Genomic DNA, 18,736 nt, shown 5'->3' on the forward strand with positions numbered 1-18,736 from the left:
CAAACACAATTCAAGATACATGGGGGACACAACTACACTGTCAACATACTTAACTGCTCACCAGCCAAGACCAAGGGACAAAAATTTAACACAATCAGGAAACCTAAAAATGGATGCCAGCAAATATAGCAACCCATATAAACAACCATGTTAAATCACATACCAGCCAAACTCACACAGCTCACTTAAACACGTCTATTAACAGACCCACAATCACCAATATCCAAAGACATCAACATGCATACCAATTAAAAAAAAACACTTTCATACACACACACATACACACACGAACGTGGGTGAACACAAATAAAGCAGAGTAGGCTAAATCAGTTATGGGGGCTGAGCAAATGTGAACTGCAGTATGTGGTCATCCTGGCCAGAGAATGCAGTCTGACGAAGACCCTGACAGCGCTGAAGAGTTGCCATGGGGTTAGTGGTCTCCACGGGAACAATGACACGGCAGCAGGTGATGTAGCGGCCTGAGCGATGCTGGGTTGAGAAGCCAGTTACCGTAGCGACCTAGCCTCTCATGACAAGAGGACGGATGACGCCAAGGCGATCCTGTGTCTGTGTGTGTGTGTGTGTGTGTGTGTGTGTGTGTGTGTGTGTGTTTATGAGAATGTATTTGGCATATGTGTGCGCGCGCATGTGTGTCCATGTTTGTGAGAGAGGTGAATGGCCTTGAGGGTTGAGATGAGGCCCTCTACAGTCACACAGCTGTGGATGTTATCCCTGGGATTTCTAAAGGAGCTCTCAGTCAGGGAGTGTGTCTGTTTGTGTGTGTGTGTGTGTGTGTGTGTGTGTGTGTGTGTGTGTGTGTGTGTGTGTGTGTGTGTGTGTGTGTGTGTTGACACCATAAAGAGAGACAGACACTGTAAAGAGAAACAGAGAAAGGAAGAGAGAAGAGAAAGAAAGAAAAGGGAGATAGGAGTAGAGAAAGGAACAGAAATAAAAACGAAAAAAATAATAGACAGGTTGGGGTCATTTTTCAAATTGAATCTGTACGTATTTGTATGCCTGTGTGAATGTGACCGTGTGAGTGTCTGTATATAGAGCATTTGGGTAACAATTTACTTGATGGGTGAGTTCATAACACATTCATAGCAGCTGTCATAAACTGCACATAAAGCATTCATGACTGTTTCATGAGACATGACTCAACATTCATACCAAACCTTTCATGAATGACCACCTTGACAAGTAAAGTGTTACCAGCATTTGCATAGCATATGCAGCATTCATACAAGTGTGCATCTTTACTGCTGTTGTGTGCGTCTGTAGCTGCCTTGTGGCCTTCGTGGTTTTGTACATTTGAGAATAAGAGAACATGAGAAGAGAACATGTATTTGTGTATGAGTGGTTGTATGAATTGGTAACTTCTCCAAAGCATTCCCTCTGAGTTGATGCCTCAGTGTTTTGGAGCACAATTGTGTGTGTGTGTGTGTGCGTGTGTGCGTGTGTGTGTGTGTGTGTGTGTGTGTGTGTGTTTGTGTGTGTGTGTGTGTTTGTGTGTGTGTGTGTGTCTACAGTGATGGCCAAAAGTGTTGGCACCCATGCTAAAGTTGACTGAAAAGAGGAATATAAAATCATCTTTTGGAAATTGATCTTAATGCCTTAAGTGAAAAATGAGGAAATATCTAACCTTTAAGGACACCAATTTTCTTAGTGAATGAATAATGTATCATAAATAAATAAATGTTCTTCCTTAAAATACAGGGGTCATAAGTATTGACACCCCTATGTTAAATTCCCATGGAGACAGGCAGATTTTTATTTTTAAAGGCCAGTTATTTCATGGATCCAGAATACTGTGCATCCTGACAAAGTTACCTTGGCCTTTGGAATTAAAATAGCCCCACATCATCACATACCCTTCACCATACCTAGAGATTGGCATGGTGTTATTTCAGTTAGCCTATTAGCTGGTTTGATTTGCATTGAGCTCAATGAGCATCAGACCAGCTAATAGGCTAACTGAAATAACACCATGCCAATCTCTAGGTATGGTGAAGGGTATGTGATGATGTGGGGCTATTTTAATTCCAAAGGCCAAGGTAACTTTGTCAGGATGCACAGTATTCTGGATCCATGAAATAACTGGCCTTTAAAAATAAAAATCTGCCTGTCTCTATGGGAATTTAACATAGGGGTGTCAATACTTAGGACCCCTGTATTTTAAGGAAGAACATTTATTTATTTATGATACATTATTCATTCACTAAGAAAATTGGTGTCCTTAAAAGGTTAGATATTTCCTCATTTTTCACTTAAGGCATTAAGATCAATTTCCAAAAGATGACTTTATATTCCTCTTTTCAGTCAACTTTAGCATGGGTGCCAACACTTTTGGCCATCACTGTATGTTTGTTTGTGTGTGTGTGTTTGTGTGTGTGTTTACACGACTAGTCAGCCTAGTGTTGCCTAACGCAGGGGCACAAAAGGCTGACCATCGGGGGGTATGCGCGAGCCTCCGGGAGGCAGTGGCCCGTGGGGAGCCCCTGGGGAACGCAGCATTTGGAGAGGAAGTACGGCTGAAGTTTATCAAACCCCCCACCAGGCCCATGGGGGGGTCGGGTCAGCTCACCTCCCTGGTCGGACCTCTTCTGCTCGACCTATCCGGTTCTCTCGCTCAGCAGAGGTACCCTCTGGCCCTGTGTTTTTTGTTTGGCTTTGATTTTTTTTTCCCCCTTTTTTTGTTGTGGAGTTGTTGTTTTTTGTTTGCTTGCCTGCCATCGCTGTTGTTGTGACGGACAGAGACACTTTTTTCCATTCGGAGAATTTTAACACTGTGGATTACCATTGTTTTTTTATTTTTTTCGATGTCACTGCGTGACTGTGGCATAATTAAAACATCCGCACGTCAACAAATCTGTCAAGCCAACGAGCGACCCAGATCATCAATCTGTCAGGTCGAAACAAGACAGAATATGACTGACTCATGCCCCGGGAACCAGATGTGTGGTGTGCCCGTTCTGAAGTGGTTCAGGCCTTTAATGGCTCCCACCATAGGAGAACCGAGTGGCCTTAGACAGCTCACAAAACTCTCCCAAAATAAGTGTCTTCGGTGAAAGTGCCAGTGCAGTCAGTTGGGAAATCACGGATTGGGGAGAGTTTCGCCCGTGGCCTGTCACATAAATCACAGTTGATTAAACCCAAATTCTTCGGCCCCTCTGACGGTTTGTTATGGTTTCCCGTTTGATAGCTGGAGGTTGCAAAACCTCCTCTCCATCGTTTTAATCAGCACATTTTTCGTCCATCTTTATCTTTCCTTCCCAGAAAAAAAGGGAAGAAGAAAGAAGAAAGAAAAAATATTAAATCGAGCCAACGGAGTCTGCTGCTGTAAATGCTTACTCATATCATCAACACTCCTTTCTGTTGCAATGCACAAAGAGTTTAACTGGAATCAAGATCATTACGGTTTGATCCTTCAGCAGATGAGAGAGAAATGAAAGCGCGATGCAGGGCTCCTTGAAGCTCGGTCCAAACCCCCAATGTGAGAATGATTCTTTGCTTTGCTCTCCGTAAGTGGGCTCTCTAAATGACTTGGCAGAAGGCAAGCGAAGGGTCACAGTGAAATCCCTCCAACTCGATTACACAGAGCCGTTTAGATGACAGCCCATTACAGCAATATTCACTGAATGGCTTAGAACTGTTTTGGCAGCACATTTTGCGTTATATCAGAATTTCATAAGTAATTATATTTTATGTGAACTGATTTTCTGACAATCTAATTTTGACCATTTAAGACAATATAGTGAGCACACAAAAACTGTACTTAAACTGTACTTAACCTGTGTCATTGTATACTGTATGTTTTTCTGGTAAAAGCGGAAATAAAATCACACAATCAAGACTTTTACCGAAACTGCTGGGAACAATTCCTAGACCCGCGCCAGACCTGACCACATCCACCTACTCTAAGAAGTGGTGTCCACAGTGGCTACACATCACACAAAGTGCTTTGAACCACTAATGGAAGCTGTTAGCGATAGCAGCAATATCTTATTTACACAAAAGCATCACACCAGCGGCAAGTTTAGTACAGCTTAGCATCCTCACGGAGCACGGCGTTAAAAGGCGAGGGAGAGCGTCTGCACGTAATGCTCCCACTTCCCACTCGCCGTGCCCTCTCCCACTCGTTCTGCTTTACAGGAAGCCATCAGCACGCCTATGCTCTTCTGGGCATGATGACAACAACAACTGACAAACAAAGTGAAGGAGGTGACCAGAGCAGCAGGGTCTTCAGATGCAAGAGACCTTCAGATGGAGGCGGGGGAGAGGGGGTAGTGTTGGGGGGGGGGGGGGGGGGGGGGGGTTGGGGGATGATCCATTTGACCTGGCAGCTGATACAGTAGACCTCTCCACAGGAATGAAGGGGGGAGGCAGTGTAGAAGCAACAAGCCAATACTCCAATCTACAACAAGCCAATGCTGACGAGCTGACTGTAGAAGACGCTTTTGTACATTATCCCTCCATTAACCAAAAATGGTCAATGGATAATGTTGATAACAGTGAGACCCTGTGTGTGATGGAGATGGAAGGATGGGAGGGAGAGAGAGAGAGAGAGAGAGAGAGAGAGAGAGAGAGAGAGAGAGAGAGAGAGAGAGAGAGAGAGAGAGAGAGAGAGAGAGAGAGAGAGAGAGAGAGAGAGAGAGAGAGAGCGAGCGAGAGAGAGAGAGAGAGAGAGATGGAGGGATAAGATGTAAACAGGCACTGCCAGGTACAGTAGCTTGAATTCAGAACCTCTCAAGCAGTTATGGGGGTCAAGGGCCTGACCTTGCCTATAATACTGAGGACTTTCATCCCATTTGATGCAAGTCATAATATTTACCTGAATGCCCTTATGGTACTTGCCCCTGATAGCTCTCATATTTAGGCTTCAACACCTAAACCACTAAACCAAGCCTTCAGACTTGTGCAAAAACATCAGAAAGCTGTAATTCAACATGGCGATGCAACACAATGATTCATTTTGGGAAAACGTGTTTGTCTTGACAGCAGGGAGGGGGGGAAAATGCAGAGTGTTCCCCGTGATTAAAGGCAGAGAGTTCTCAATGCAGCATAAACCTACTGTACGTTGTGTTTATTCTGGATTCCATTTGCCATTCCGCAACGTCGCCTAGAACGAAGACTCATTTGATAATCTAATGCCGATCTGCAGTGTTTGTACAATTCTACTGGCAATCTGGCCGAGCTCCACGGTAATTTATGTGATGGGAAGCCTCACAGACCAGATCCAGCGACTGAGTAAACAAGCTGTATTTCTGTCTGGCATGCACACAGGAGAATGGTATGATTCTGGTGATAATGTTACTTTTCCAAACCACGCTTACAAATTATGCATGTCTCACAGTCTTGCACTAACCGAGCTACATCTGCCCCATGCATAACACATCATAAGAAAGCCTAAAATGGATAAACCAACATTCAAAGCAGAGGATTTTCGTGAGCTAGGCTACGTGTGCTTTTTTCCACTCTCAACGCTCTCTGCTTTGACTGACAGTGAAATAAACTCCACAACCCCTACACTACCACAACTTGAGCTGGATTTCCAAAGCGGGAGAGCCAGGCAGGCCACACATGTGCAGCTCGTGGGTGCGTTCTCATGCAGGCGGGCAGCTCAGGGCAACTCAGGCTCGAGGGGAGGGGAGGGGCTGGCAGGCAACACACACGTTATGGATGACTGGGTGCTACGGATGGGCCTCTCCTGTCGCGCTCCAGGGGTGTACCGAGCATGTTCTAAGGGAGGACTAAGATCAAGTGCACACATACATACATACACACACACACACACACACACACACACACACACACAAACACACAAACACACAAACCCACACACACGTGCAGAACAAACAGACACACACACACAGAAACACACATGAGCAGAACAGACACACACACACACATACATACAAACACACAAAACAGCAACAAACACAGACACACACACACACTGAACAGAAAAATTCACATAGAGGAAAAACACTGACACCTCCAAATACAAAAATAATCATATTGGCAAGTCACCTATTTCCGCCCTTTTACGTTTATGTGTCACTTAATATACATTTATATACAAACCAAGACAGCGGATTCCTAAAAAAATGAAAGCACTCACCCCATAAGTGTATCTAAATTAGCTATGTACCGAAAATTACATTGTACAGTGACTTGAAGAGCTGTGAAAAGTGTTGTATGGCTGCCTGTACAAATCCGCTTGGAGCTCCAGTGGAATTTTGATTTTGCGTCGCGACAAGAATTCTTGGTCTAACCGTTGATGTGCCGAGTGGAAATATCCCGTAAATGCTCCCGTTAAGAACCAAACCAGATTTTGTTCAAATCTACACACCTATCACTATTGAAACATTTAAGGTTAATTTATCAAATGTTTTTTTGAAGTATTAAAAAACATTTTTGTTTTAGAATTTTCGAAAGAAAGGGGCAGAAATTGGTGCTTTTACGATACTTCAGCACTCTTCTAATTTGGAGCATGTGCTAGCATTGTGCAGCTCGCTAAAGGATGGGTAACAAAGCATGGAGGTGCACCGAAGATGAGGCATTTCCTCCCGGACAACCAATAGCAACAACCATAGCCATGAAAGAAGAACTCAATGATAAAAAGCACCAGTCTTATAACATTTACAAACAGATGTTTGAGTATGATGCAGGGATTACAATGACCTCAGAAAAACTATGCACCATGTAACAAGTTCCATCACAATTTCCCAAACACTCGCTATGGACAGAGAACAAACGGGTTCCAGACAAGAGGGCTGGAAGCATTAAGTGCAAATGACAGTAACAAGGTGGTGCCTCTCCAACCATAGTTCTGAATACAACACAGAGAGTTCCAGAACAGACAGAGGAAAAGACTCCCATTGCAATTGAGCATAATTCTGTAATTTATAAATGGTCATATGACAATTTTTTTCCTGTGAATTTCGCAATACAGTAGTTAGCAATAAGGGAGCAGGAGTAACCAGGTTGCTTAAGACTAAGCCTCTGTCATAACACTGATGCACTCTTACGCATCAGATGATAATGCTCTTAAAACAACAGGAAAGACAATCTTCCGCTGCCCTAAGAGGCTCGTCTGACCACCTCACATGTCGGAATGGGTTTTCCATGCATGGTTCCTGCCTCTCACTTGCTTGCTCTCTCTGTGATTGGGAGATGAGTGACTGCAATCATTCAGCATGCGTCAGTGTGTGTGTGCTTTTTCATTGCTTTTTCTGTTTGTGTGTGTGTGTGTGTGTTCACTGTTTCAGTGTGTGTGTGTGTTCACTGTGTGTGTGTGTGTGTGTGTGTGTGGGTGTGTGTGAAGTCATGGGGAGGCTGACTGAGAGGAAATGGCAGGTTAAGTCCATAGAACATGTCACAAAATGGGCCCATGGCAACGTCAGGAGGTAAAACAATTAAAGGCGACACGAGACGCCCATTTGAATTCATTTATTTTATTTAGACAAAAACAAGACAATAAATCATGTTGGATCAATACGGAATCAAAGATCACCAAGGCAAAGCAAACACTCAATGTAGGGGGGTGGGGACCAATAACACCCGGGCTCCACTTTTGGAGAGAATTTGCTTCTCAGCGACGAGCGCGGCCCCGCCGCTACACTTTTATCTGAATGAAAATAAGCCGGGGCTCCAGATAGCATCTGCACGCTGACGCAAGTTTCCAGACCGCCGCGACCTCTGCCACAGCCAGCGCTTAGCCACCTGCTCGGAGCGCGGCACTCCGCCGAGACTCACGCTCTTTCCAAAGCGGCAAGCCCAGCCCCAGCACAGGCCAGCGCTGGCCCAGACTGCCCACACCAGAGCCAGCCCTGGCCCGGCATCACAGCAGGAAATATCATCGGCGACCAACCACAGCAATTATGCTTATTACTATTTCAGCTGAGCAAACCACAAGACTGACATAATGGCACTGCCGTACCCATGGAAGAGGATAGGAGGACGAGTCCCTCCCGGAAGAAAAAAGTAGGACAAGAAAACAGAAAAAAAAAGACGCCAATCCAAACTCAGTTTGTAACGGAACTAAGGGGTGGTGGGGTGGGGGTGGGGGGTGGGGGGGGGTCAGAGAGGAGCGACTCCCGGTGTGGTTCAGCGCTATGTTGTGTCCCACGGAGATGACCGAGGCCGGACTAACGAGGCTCGTCCTGCTGTGCTACTTGTTTCCAATCTGCTTCCACTGAGAGACGCCTTTACTCACTTGCTGAGCTGTGTTCAGCTTCACAGAGCACTATACATCTGATTTTACACGCAACTGCAGCTTCATTTAATAAACATATAATATGTGTGGTACAGTTCATCAACTGGTAACTCACTGAGCTAAATATGGCAAAGTCAGATGTTTAATGGTCAGAAAGCACAGGTGTCCCACTGATTAAATTTACACTTGACTTACACTGCAAGTTACTTTGGGATAGAAGTGAGCACTAAATGTATGAATGGATGTAGATACAGACGGCATTATACATTCAGTCCATTAATCCATAACCCTTTAACTAAATTATTATGGTCTCTCAACGTTACGGTCATTTCATCAAAGACTGGACATGTTATGGGAATCAATATCTCCATCTATACCATTTAAATGACACGCAGACGTGATCGAAAGTGTTGCCAATTAGTCAATCCAGAGGCCCATTCAATACTCTAATCTATCACCAGCTCAAAGGGAGCTGCTGAAAAGCACTCAACATCTTTTTTCTGTGGTCAATAAATTAAACGCACTGATAAGATAGAGCTGCCTAATGTTTTAATTCACCGTGCCCTGTCAGCGGAGAGAATTAGAGCTTTAGACACACACATTAGAGAATTAGACACACACACATATATACACAGACACACACACACACACTCTTGACACTTCCATCCTTTCCAGAGTTAGGTCTGCTACACCTTACATCAGGGGGACACCCATGTGTGCGCATAAACAAACATAGACTTTCCCCATGCACGCACACACACAAAATCACACACACACCCCTCCATCCTTTCTAGAGCTACATCTGTCTACTGCACCTGATATCGGGGGGGTACACACACGTACGCACACACAAAAAAATCACACAATCTCACACAAAATCACACACAGACACGCAGATCAGTCCTCTCCGGAGCTACAGCAGTCTCTGCAGCAAAATGATGTAATCACACAGAAGATCAAATTCACCCTGGCTCCTCATTGTCTTGGGGTTACACACCCGACAGGTTGGATTGACAGGGAAAAGGGGGGAGGGCACGAAGAAGGAAAACACACACACAAACACACACACACACACACACACACTCACAGACTAAGATCTAAGCCATATGCCTGTGATTCTTCTCACCTTACCTTTGTACATTTCCAGATACTGAGCACTTTATTCTGTAAAGGCCACCAAGATGAAAGACTGTTCAAGATCACCACAGGAGTTACAAACTACCATACTGTGTGATTTATATGTAGTTTTGCAGATGGTTACATGAGCGACCTTCACATGAGAACAAGTGCAATATAGTGCAAGTGCAAGTGCCATACTTCTCCACACAGCCTTTGCCATATGTGTGATGCAAGTATGACAAATGAAGTAAGATACAAAATGGGTTAGCATGTTTTTTTTTACAGGATAACATACTTGATTGTATAGCTATAAAAATACATGTCTGTCAATTTGCATAACAAGATAGCCAAATGGTTCAAAAAATCTTCTTACACAAGTCAGAGAGTTTAAATAAGCTGTTGCTGCCACCTGGGGGTTGCAAGTGGAAATGCTTTCAAATGTAACTGCAATAGTGCAGTTACATTTGAATATAAAAAACAGTCCTGAAAGCTCCTGAACAAAGCTATGGCTATTGGCCTCAATTTCAAGTTAATCTTAAATACATATCCCACTCAAATACTTCTACATATATTTGCAGTGACCCAAAATCTTCTGCCTCTTTGATAATTATTGGTGATTTGACCTACATCCCTGAGTTATGAGTGATGACAGTAATTCAGGTACGCTGCACGAGGCCAGCAGAATCATTAATTTTCACTTGGACAGTACAGCCCTCGGAGGGCAGCAGGGCCAGGGAGTAGGCGATGACCCATTTTTCTCTCCAATTCTGCTGAGCGACCTGGTGCTTCTGAAACCTTATCTCTGTAGCTAAATAAGGTGAAGATTGACTTCTCTCTGGAGCATTCCGCAAGTCATGGTGAGGGAGCATTAAGCGAGAGCCTCCGGCGGAATGCTGAGACTTGGCGAGTACAGTCAAATGGAAATTCATGAAGAAAAACGCACTAAGAAAGAAAGGGGAACAGACAGATCAACTGAATCATTGGAGAGGGGTGACATGATTCACATCCAGGGCTGCATTTCTTTAAAGTGTCAATGAACAATTACCAATGATTATGTTTATGTTTATGTTTGTGCTTATGCTTGTGGTATTTAGCAGATGCTTTGGGCCAACGCAACTTCCAATTATTATGTAAAAATAATAGAGACCTTTTTTCAACACTCTCTGTCTTACCAAGGTAGCTACTCATCAATGCTTTTGGGAAAGCAGTAGAGGAAAGCAGCACCTCACACTAAACGCTGAGGGACTGGAGGTGCTGTGCTGCTTCAATCCTTTCCACATGTGAGAGGTTCTTTAACGCCTGGCCTCTCGAGGAGCCAAGGATGTGTACTTCTAGGCAGCCCAGAACAGCTTCACTTGGCCATACGTTGATCTTTGATTCCGTATTGATTCAACATGATTTATTGTCACTGGGCCACAGGCAGTACTGCAAATGATCTACGCTATATCAGACGTCGGCCGGATGAGAACCCACAATGCCCCTCACTGGTCTTCATCCTCCTACCTCGTGCCAGGGAGTGAGCCACAGCAGTAAGATCGGTGGAATTCACGTGCATGCAGAGCAGCCATGAGGATCAAGGCCTATGGGACAATTCAGCTATGGAATCTGCTAACATACCCGACACAAACACATCTGATTCAGTAAATTAAAAGCCTTTCAGCTGTTCAACAGGTTCTTTCAGATCTATGAAAGTAATGAGACATTTTAAGGTGATGGTATGTGGAGCAACTTTCTGGCAAATGTTACCAGGCAATAACATGATTGGTTCCATGTGTTCTGGTTTAATGATTGTGACAATTTACTTGCTCGTGATTAAAATTCTCCACATAAAACATATGTTGCCCAATATTAGTGTAACAGAGCCTTGTCAACATTGTTCGGGAGCTTTTCTCCGAAACACTGCTGAACATGTTGCCACTGCTGTAGGACTCCAGGACCACCTCAGGCCTGTTTACATCTTGACATTCTAGTGTTTACACTACAAAAACATGGGTCAAAAAGCATGTTGGTCCACCTTGGTGGTCACTTACACCTCTATTAAATTGATGATGATAATTATGATAATGCACCCAGAGTGTAGCACTGTAGCTGTACAGTACTCTGCGACCTTGAGAAACAGAGATCTATGTGAAAAATGGCCGGAATTCTCCTTTAAGCACTATCATATGATCCAACCACCCAAGATGCATTTTAAAACCAAGTATAAACAAGTTCACAGAAATAAATAAAAGGTAGACAAAATATCAAAAGCCAAACAATTACAATCAACCCTAGAGTAATCCCAACAGTTTATACCAGTGTAAAAAAACAAACAAACCAATACAAACACAGACTGCTTCCTATATAGAGAGCCAGTGCAACGGCCACATTTTTTGCAAGCACACACTGGAAAGACAGCTAGAGAACGAAGAGGAGAATTTCAATGAATGCAACGACAAGCGCAGTGAATGAGTTCTGAATGCAACGACAAGGGCAATGAATGAGCTCTGAACGACAAGCGCAATGAATGAGCTCTGAATGCAACGACAAGCGCAATGAATGAGCTCTGAATGGCCACAGGGATGGGGTACTGACCTCTGGTTGAACATTCCTCTGAAGTTGTAGTTGGCTCTGTAGTTGGGCATGGGCTTGGGGTCCAGAGGTCTGTAGATGGCCGGCTCTCCTCTCTTCATGGCCAGACCGTTGAGCTCGACCGTTGGAGTGATGCTGCCTAAGAGACGCAACACTTTTCATCACAGGAGGGCATCCTCATAGTATTGATATAACACATAACAAACCAAATTGGTACCACTGCTGACATAATGTGTTGACATGATGTCTCACAACAGTGTGGGTGTCTATTCCAATTCTGTGCTTGATCTTGCTGGATCTTTTGTCCCAGCATACCAGTGTACATGAGGAAGGGTCATAGAAACGTTGTGCATTACAGACAATATTAGAAGGGCTTCTATTCAGCTTATTTGCATATGAAAGTCTGCTTGCATTTGATCCACTCTAATATGCAAATTAGAAATGAACATTATCCTAATCAAGGGAAAATTTCTGAGAAGCTATGGGATCAAAACGTAAGGTCGTCAGGGCAACGTTTATAGACACATGTAGGCAGAAATGCAACAAATGCAAGTAAACTGTTTCCATCAACTTTAAAGGTGGGGTCAGCGACCAAACGAAACACACCAGAGCGGTAGCTCACCCCTCCCTTGAGTATTCCCAAAGAAACTCCAAGCAGGGTTTTGTTTTTGTTTTAGGGAGAGGCTGCACCCACTTTGTTTGTTTTCAGATTTCATAGCCTTGAAAATCATGTATGATCGCTGACCTCACCTTTAATCGCATGATGTCTAAGAGAATCGAAGGTTATTTCAACACCCTCTAGTGAATTGAATTTTTATGCGCATTACAAGAATGCAAATTTCAAGTGTTTCTTATTCTAATGATCAAAATGCACATTACAAAGTTGAATGGAAACTCATCTACTGTGCTACGTCAGGTAATTAAAAAACATCTTATCTCACTTTCCCAGGCACCACACATACATACATCAAGCACACATGAATGACTGTCCTGTACCAGGAATCACTGATCACTAGCGTTAGACTGTTATGTGTAAGAGACATAACACAGGGCCTATGCATAGCTACCGTCTTTCCCAGCCTCATTAAGCAAAGATTAAAGGTAATGTGGAGCACTTGCCTGTTCAGTCTTTGAACTCTAATAATGAGTGAGCTGGGTTTTTTTTTTTTTTTCTAAAAAGGGGGTCTGCTGCTCTCAACCTGTCAGCTGCCTTTGCCATTTCAATGGTTTCAGCAGAACCCCAAAAACAGGTTAGAGAAGTTATCAACAATGCTCAACACTGACTTGCATATGATCAGTTTTGCATGTATACAAGTGTGATGCATTTCCATCTCTTGACCCATCCCTCTGTTAGTGACTAACATGCTAATTCAAACCTAGGTTATGGATTTCCGTCATTGGTTTTCTGTCATTGGTTTTCTGTCATTGCTAAGCTACCAAATATCACCTTTTGGGCATCAGAAAACACAACAAAAGAGAAAGACCCTCCCTTAGACACACAAACACCCACACACTATACAACTGCAAAACCATCCCATGTGCATGCATGCAGAGCTTTAACCCCAGAGTGTGTTTACTGTTATGTGTTCTCATACGTCAAACCAGTCAGATACCTACCTCTAGTCCCAACAAGGTCGCCTTGGGGAGATTCTACAGGTGAAAAGTAAACATTAGAGGTGCCCTGCAGGCAGGTCATACAATGGTGGCCTAAACGGCCACGTCTCAAATGGCACACTATTCCCTAGTTTAGGGCACTACTTTCTGGACACAACAAAACAAAACCCTTCACCTTATAAGTCAGGAAGGGAAATGAAAAGGAGGCAGGTGCTTACCTGGGTTACTGTTGGTGTCGACTTTGGGGGAGCGGGGCAGGGGCCGGGGCAGGGTGCTCTCAATCAGGGCTTTGGAGGCGGTGCAGTGCTGGGCCTTCTTGATGCTGGTTCCCTCGGCCTCCCACACCTGCTCCCCTAGTGTCAGCTGCACAGTGAAGATCTGCAGTGGGGGGGGGGGGGGGAGAGAAGAGGGAATGCTGAGAAAGAGCAGTGGCCGATTCTAGAACACATATAGTAAATGGAGCATGCACCACTAATGTAAATAGAATACTGGAATGCATAGAACAAAGCGATGGGCAGGGAAGAGATCTATGCAGATGCTTCAAAGTATGCCTGCACCTAAATTCAAATGTGTTGCTATTCTTGCCATTCAGTTCTTGTTATACGACTGCTGTTAAGTACTACATTAACCAGCCTTTCTCACTCAATCTTGCCGTGTCTGACAAAGGTCATACAAACAGAACACACTGACACCTGTATTTACCATAAGTGCTGCCAGCATTACTCCATTACTGAGTCACCTAGAGGGACATGCTCAAACATGATCACACTGCTTTAATATTTGAAATGCAGAGGTCTGTAATGATGGAGTGAGCTGTGAGGATTCTGCAGTTCACATTGCATATGAATATACTGGAACATGGAGCATGGAACATTGTGGACCTATGCATGTCTTTGATTATCTCTCAAATTGTTTTGTTTGTTTAAACTTCAAATCCTCACCTGACCTCAAATCAGGATTTTCATGAACCAGTTTACATCTCATAGAGATGTCTCATCAGAGATCTTTTGCCAATATGGCATATTTACTCTCTGCATAAAAGCCTCTTGAACTAAAAGCAAAATCTGAAATCTGTCTAATAAAAGAAAGCATATTTGCTTTCATGTATCCCTCTCCTTCTCCTAGGAGATAGCCTCTGTCCTGCCACCTGAAATGCGGCATTTATTCTTTTGGCAGTCCGTTTCATCCAAGCAAGGTACCTTTTCAACCAAACCAGGACGTCTTGGAAGCAAAAGAATCATGCTTGAACTAATATTGCTGAACCCCCCTGCAGCTAAACTGATTTACATGAGAAAGTGTTGGAGAGACTGCTGGACGGCTCAGGCAGCATGTGTACCTTGGCGTGTGCAGGGCCCCGTTCATTCAGGAGCTTGTACTGTGGTTGGATCCTGTTGAAACGGGCTAACTCATTCACCAGACACATGGGAGTTTTCTCTTTGGGGTTTGCCATGTTTTCCTGGGGAGGACCTGGAACCATAGATGAAGAGCAGCACAATGGAGAATTGTTACTGGTATGAAATGGCATCAATTTGATCGGTCACATCTTAAATGATCAACAACTGAAATTTGTCTAAATTTGTCTTAACAGTAATACAGAAAATGGACAATCCCTTTATGTAAAATTGCAATTATCTGATTTGCGGCAAAAAACAACAACATATTAAATCCAAAACTGCATGTTATTACCATCTCTATAAGGAAAAAGGGTTTATGTTTGGACCTTCCTGATGACATCATTCCGAACATCATACTGTAACTCCTATATGGGCTACTGTGTGGTATATGGTGAATGCCTGGGCAATGGTGATGAGTCTAGTATGTACATATCTTACTGTCCAGCATATCTAGAACACTTGAAAAGTGCTTACAAATAAAACAGTAGGTCTATTCTATGACTGTTATACAAATACTACAACACTGTACAGCATATCTGAATGAATAGAGTGCTGCTTACGAATAAAACAGTAAGCCCATTCTATGTCTGTTATAAATGACAGTACAAATACTACAACACTGTACAGCATATTCGAATGAATAGAGTGGTGCTAATAAAACAGTGAGTATATTATACGACTGTTATCATTCATCATCAACACAAATACACTCCACAGCATATGTGAATAATAGTGGTGGCTACATATAAAACGTACAACTTATTTGTCAATGATATAATAACTACTATAGCGGAACTGGTCACTGTGTGGTTAGACAGCGCAACCATGAGTATTCTGTGGAGCCGCTGCAACCATAGCAACATGGCTGTGGTAGCGGCAGGGGCCGCAGCGGTGGCGGCAGCGGCTACCTGGTGGATTTGCCGACACAGTAGAATCCACAAAGCCAGCAGCTGAGCTGGGGCAGGCGGGCGTCGGGACTGGCACTGTGCCGTTGATGGAGGGGGGCTGCTGCAGACTCAGGGCTCCTGAGCTGGGCATGGCGGCTGGGGGCACCACGGGGGACAGGCCAGGCCCAGTCAAGGGGGCTGCAGTCTGCACTTTCACTTGAGCCATGCTCTATATCTGAAAACACACACAAATAAACACACATGTAAACAAACACACATGTATATATAAACACACACATGTATATAAACACACACTCTCTCTCTCACACACACACACACACACACACACACACACACAGGATTCAAGGGGGCAGGTTAGACTTCAGTATGGTTCTACTGTGTATTCAATATAATATAATCCGTTAATATAATCCGTATTGGGCTAAAATGGAGGATTTCTTCCTAGAGCATTCTGACCTTTCCACATGCATCAAAGAGTGTATTTCACTTCTCTTTATGTGATTCATGTTATACTCCCATAACTACTGACATCTACTCAGTACAAAATTACTCTCTGGTGCATACAAACTGGGAAGACAGTAAGGACCAGGAGACTGGGAGGGGTCGTGGCTACACAGTCCATGCTAAGGAACTTTGAGGAGCTTGGATTTTACTGGTATCTGACTGCTGCTAAACCCAGTGTTAAATTATGGTCAGGAGGACCCATGAGCACAGGCCACAGGTGCACTCCTGACAACCAGACCTGCTCTCGTATGCATGCACTGGATGACCTTACTTACAGAGGGAACCAGGTAAGTGTCACTTTCTGGACAGACATTTAAGAGACCCTAATAATAATATATGGAATTATGTACAATTCATTCTGGAATCCAGTACAAACAGGTGGTACTTCACAAATGTGGTGACATTAACAGGAATATCTATTAGGGGGGAATGCACACTCACTATGACCAGCGATGCTACTTATGACTAATTGATCAGTGATCGTTAAGAAATATTCTTCAAGACACAACAGTAGAATGTGGTAATGTAGTGAACCATTTCATCAATTTAAATCTCAAAAACTGAGCAGAAATTCGAACAAGAATTCGAATAAGAAGATCTCTACCCCCATACTGAGCCATAATTTCCTGGAAGATCAGGGAGGTTGTGTGAAGAGGGGGGAACACCTCCACACCAGAATTCAACCCATATTTAGAGACACAGAACAGTTCCTCGTACTGTAGCCTATTCTTTCACACAAACATAAGGGTATTTGTGGGCGTTTGAGGGTGTTTTTTGGGAGGTAACCAGGTACTCCATTACCCTTGAAATCCAGAGTTCTCGCGAGAGCACAATGGAATTGTGGAATTTCTAGATTACCGGTAGTACTCCATGCTGTTGGAGGTGCAAACAAACGCTGCCATTGAGATCGGTGTTGGCTCAAGGGTTATAAAAGTATTTTGTCGTGTTTATTTGTATAATGAAAGCACAGTTTTTATAGCTATCCATGTGTGTTCACTTCTGGCACCATGGCTATTAATTTGGTAACTATTTGATGTCTTTAGAACCCTATCGGAGGTTTTTTTGACGTTAATCACTATATGATGTATTTCTATTGTCTATCCAAAGTAAGTGCCTGTTTCGAAGGTAACTGATGGTCAAATCAACCAAAAATCCGATATTGTTTGCACCTCCAAGTGGTCTGTGACGTAAGTTTGTGTGAAAAAATAACCTAAAGAGGATTCAGGAATTCACAAGACTGCGGCCCCGTGAGCTTCAAATTCTTTCAGAAACATGGCCTCAATTACACTGTATTAGAATGCATACATTATGGATTCGATTCAAACAACTGTCATCACAATACCACTGTAGGAGTCGCTCATTTTTGGCTGTTCTGAGATACAATTGGTTATCTGTGATGGCGAGACCATTGCCTTCCTCTCAGATGACATTTACACTGGAACATCACTCTTATCTTGGCATCAAAGCTCGTAATGATTATTAATATAATTGAGTCACTGTGCTAAATAGCAAACTGATGTCATTCGTTCAGTGAGCCGGTTGCATCTCGCAATGCCCATACACACAAACAGCTAGTTAGATCTGCTAGCTAGCTTGCTAACTGTCATATCTTAAAATTGACAGAGCGGACCACTATATTCAGCACAGGAGAGGCTAGACCATAGGTTTACTAACGCGTCGTGGCATGACTTATGTAAGACAGGAATGTAATAATGTTGTCAGGCTGTTTTTTTTACGTTCCTGGCAACTGTGTTAGTTCACCGGTGTGCAACTACACTAATGCCTGTGCAGGCATCATGGCTGCACAGTTAGCTAATGCTAGCTAGCAAAGCACCCCTCTTGTATCTCAAACATCAGATGGAATCTCGATGCAACGCCGAGGACTACTACACCACGTCGACAACACTAAAAAAATACTGAACCTGTAATGAGCCACCGTGCACACTGACCTACAATGGTGGAACATATTTAATTGTAATTTGTTTTACCTTAGTCCAGGGCCAGACCCCAGCTACACCTCCAACATTGGCAAACACTAAAGAGAACTGATGATACTGGGAACAGACCACATAATAAATGTCCCCTTGCCCTTCTCTTCAAACTGGAGTTAAATCTAAGAGTGAAACAAATTGGCAATTCACAAGCAAACAGCTTATTTTGTAAAAACAAAAACTATCGCTGAGCTTGCTGGTGTAGCTCTAAATACAGCAAATTCAGAACTGGCTCCCATTCCCCCTGCGCGTATGGTACAGTCCTGCTTCCTGAAAGGAACTGGTCAAGTGGTTAGTTGTCCTCGGCGTGTTTACATTAGTTACCACTATGCTCAGCTGTGCAGGACCATGGATTGCTGCCATCCACTTTGCTTTTCAATTTCTCTTCAGTGCATATACGGTCCGATAAATGCGTTG

General features: G+C 43.6%; 1 protein-coding gene across 4 annotated transcripts in view; it reads right to left on the bottom strand.

Moving 5' to 3' along the window:
• The window catches only part of stau2 (staufen double-stranded RNA binding protein 2), a 102,071-nt gene extending 83,488 nt beyond the window's left edge, over nucleotides 1-18,583 (bottom strand). Inside the window, exons 1-6 of one of the 4 annotated variants that reach the window (XM_042067177.1) lie at nucleotides 18,317-18,581; nucleotides 15,825-16,038; nucleotides 14,859-14,989; nucleotides 13,741-13,900; nucleotides 13,526-13,558; nucleotides 11,912-12,047 (exon numbers count right to left, since the gene is read on the bottom strand). In XM_042067177.1, coding sequence (XP_041923111.1) covers nucleotides 11,912-12,047; nucleotides 13,526-13,558; nucleotides 13,741-13,900; nucleotides 14,859-14,989; nucleotides 15,825-16,029 — 665 coding nt within the window. In that variant the 5' untranslated portion in view covers nucleotides 16,030-16,038; nucleotides 18,317-18,581. Of the gene's footprint in view, nucleotides 1-11,911; nucleotides 12,048-13,525; nucleotides 13,559-13,740; nucleotides 13,901-14,858; nucleotides 14,990-15,824; nucleotides 16,039-18,316 lie in introns of all 4 variants that reach the window. The other 3 variants (XM_042067179.1, XM_042067178.1, XM_042067180.1) reach the window with 3 other exon arrangements.
• Between the last annotated feature and the right edge of the window lie 153 nt (nucleotides 18,584-18,736).

Source organism: Alosa sapidissima, chromosome 17 (assembly GCF_018492685.1).
Source record: "Alosa sapidissima isolate fAloSap1 chromosome 17, fAloSap1.pri, whole genome shotgun sequence".
In the NCBI taxonomy this organism is placed as follows: Eukaryota; Metazoa; Chordata; class Actinopteri; order Clupeiformes; family Clupeidae; genus Alosa; species Alosa sapidissima.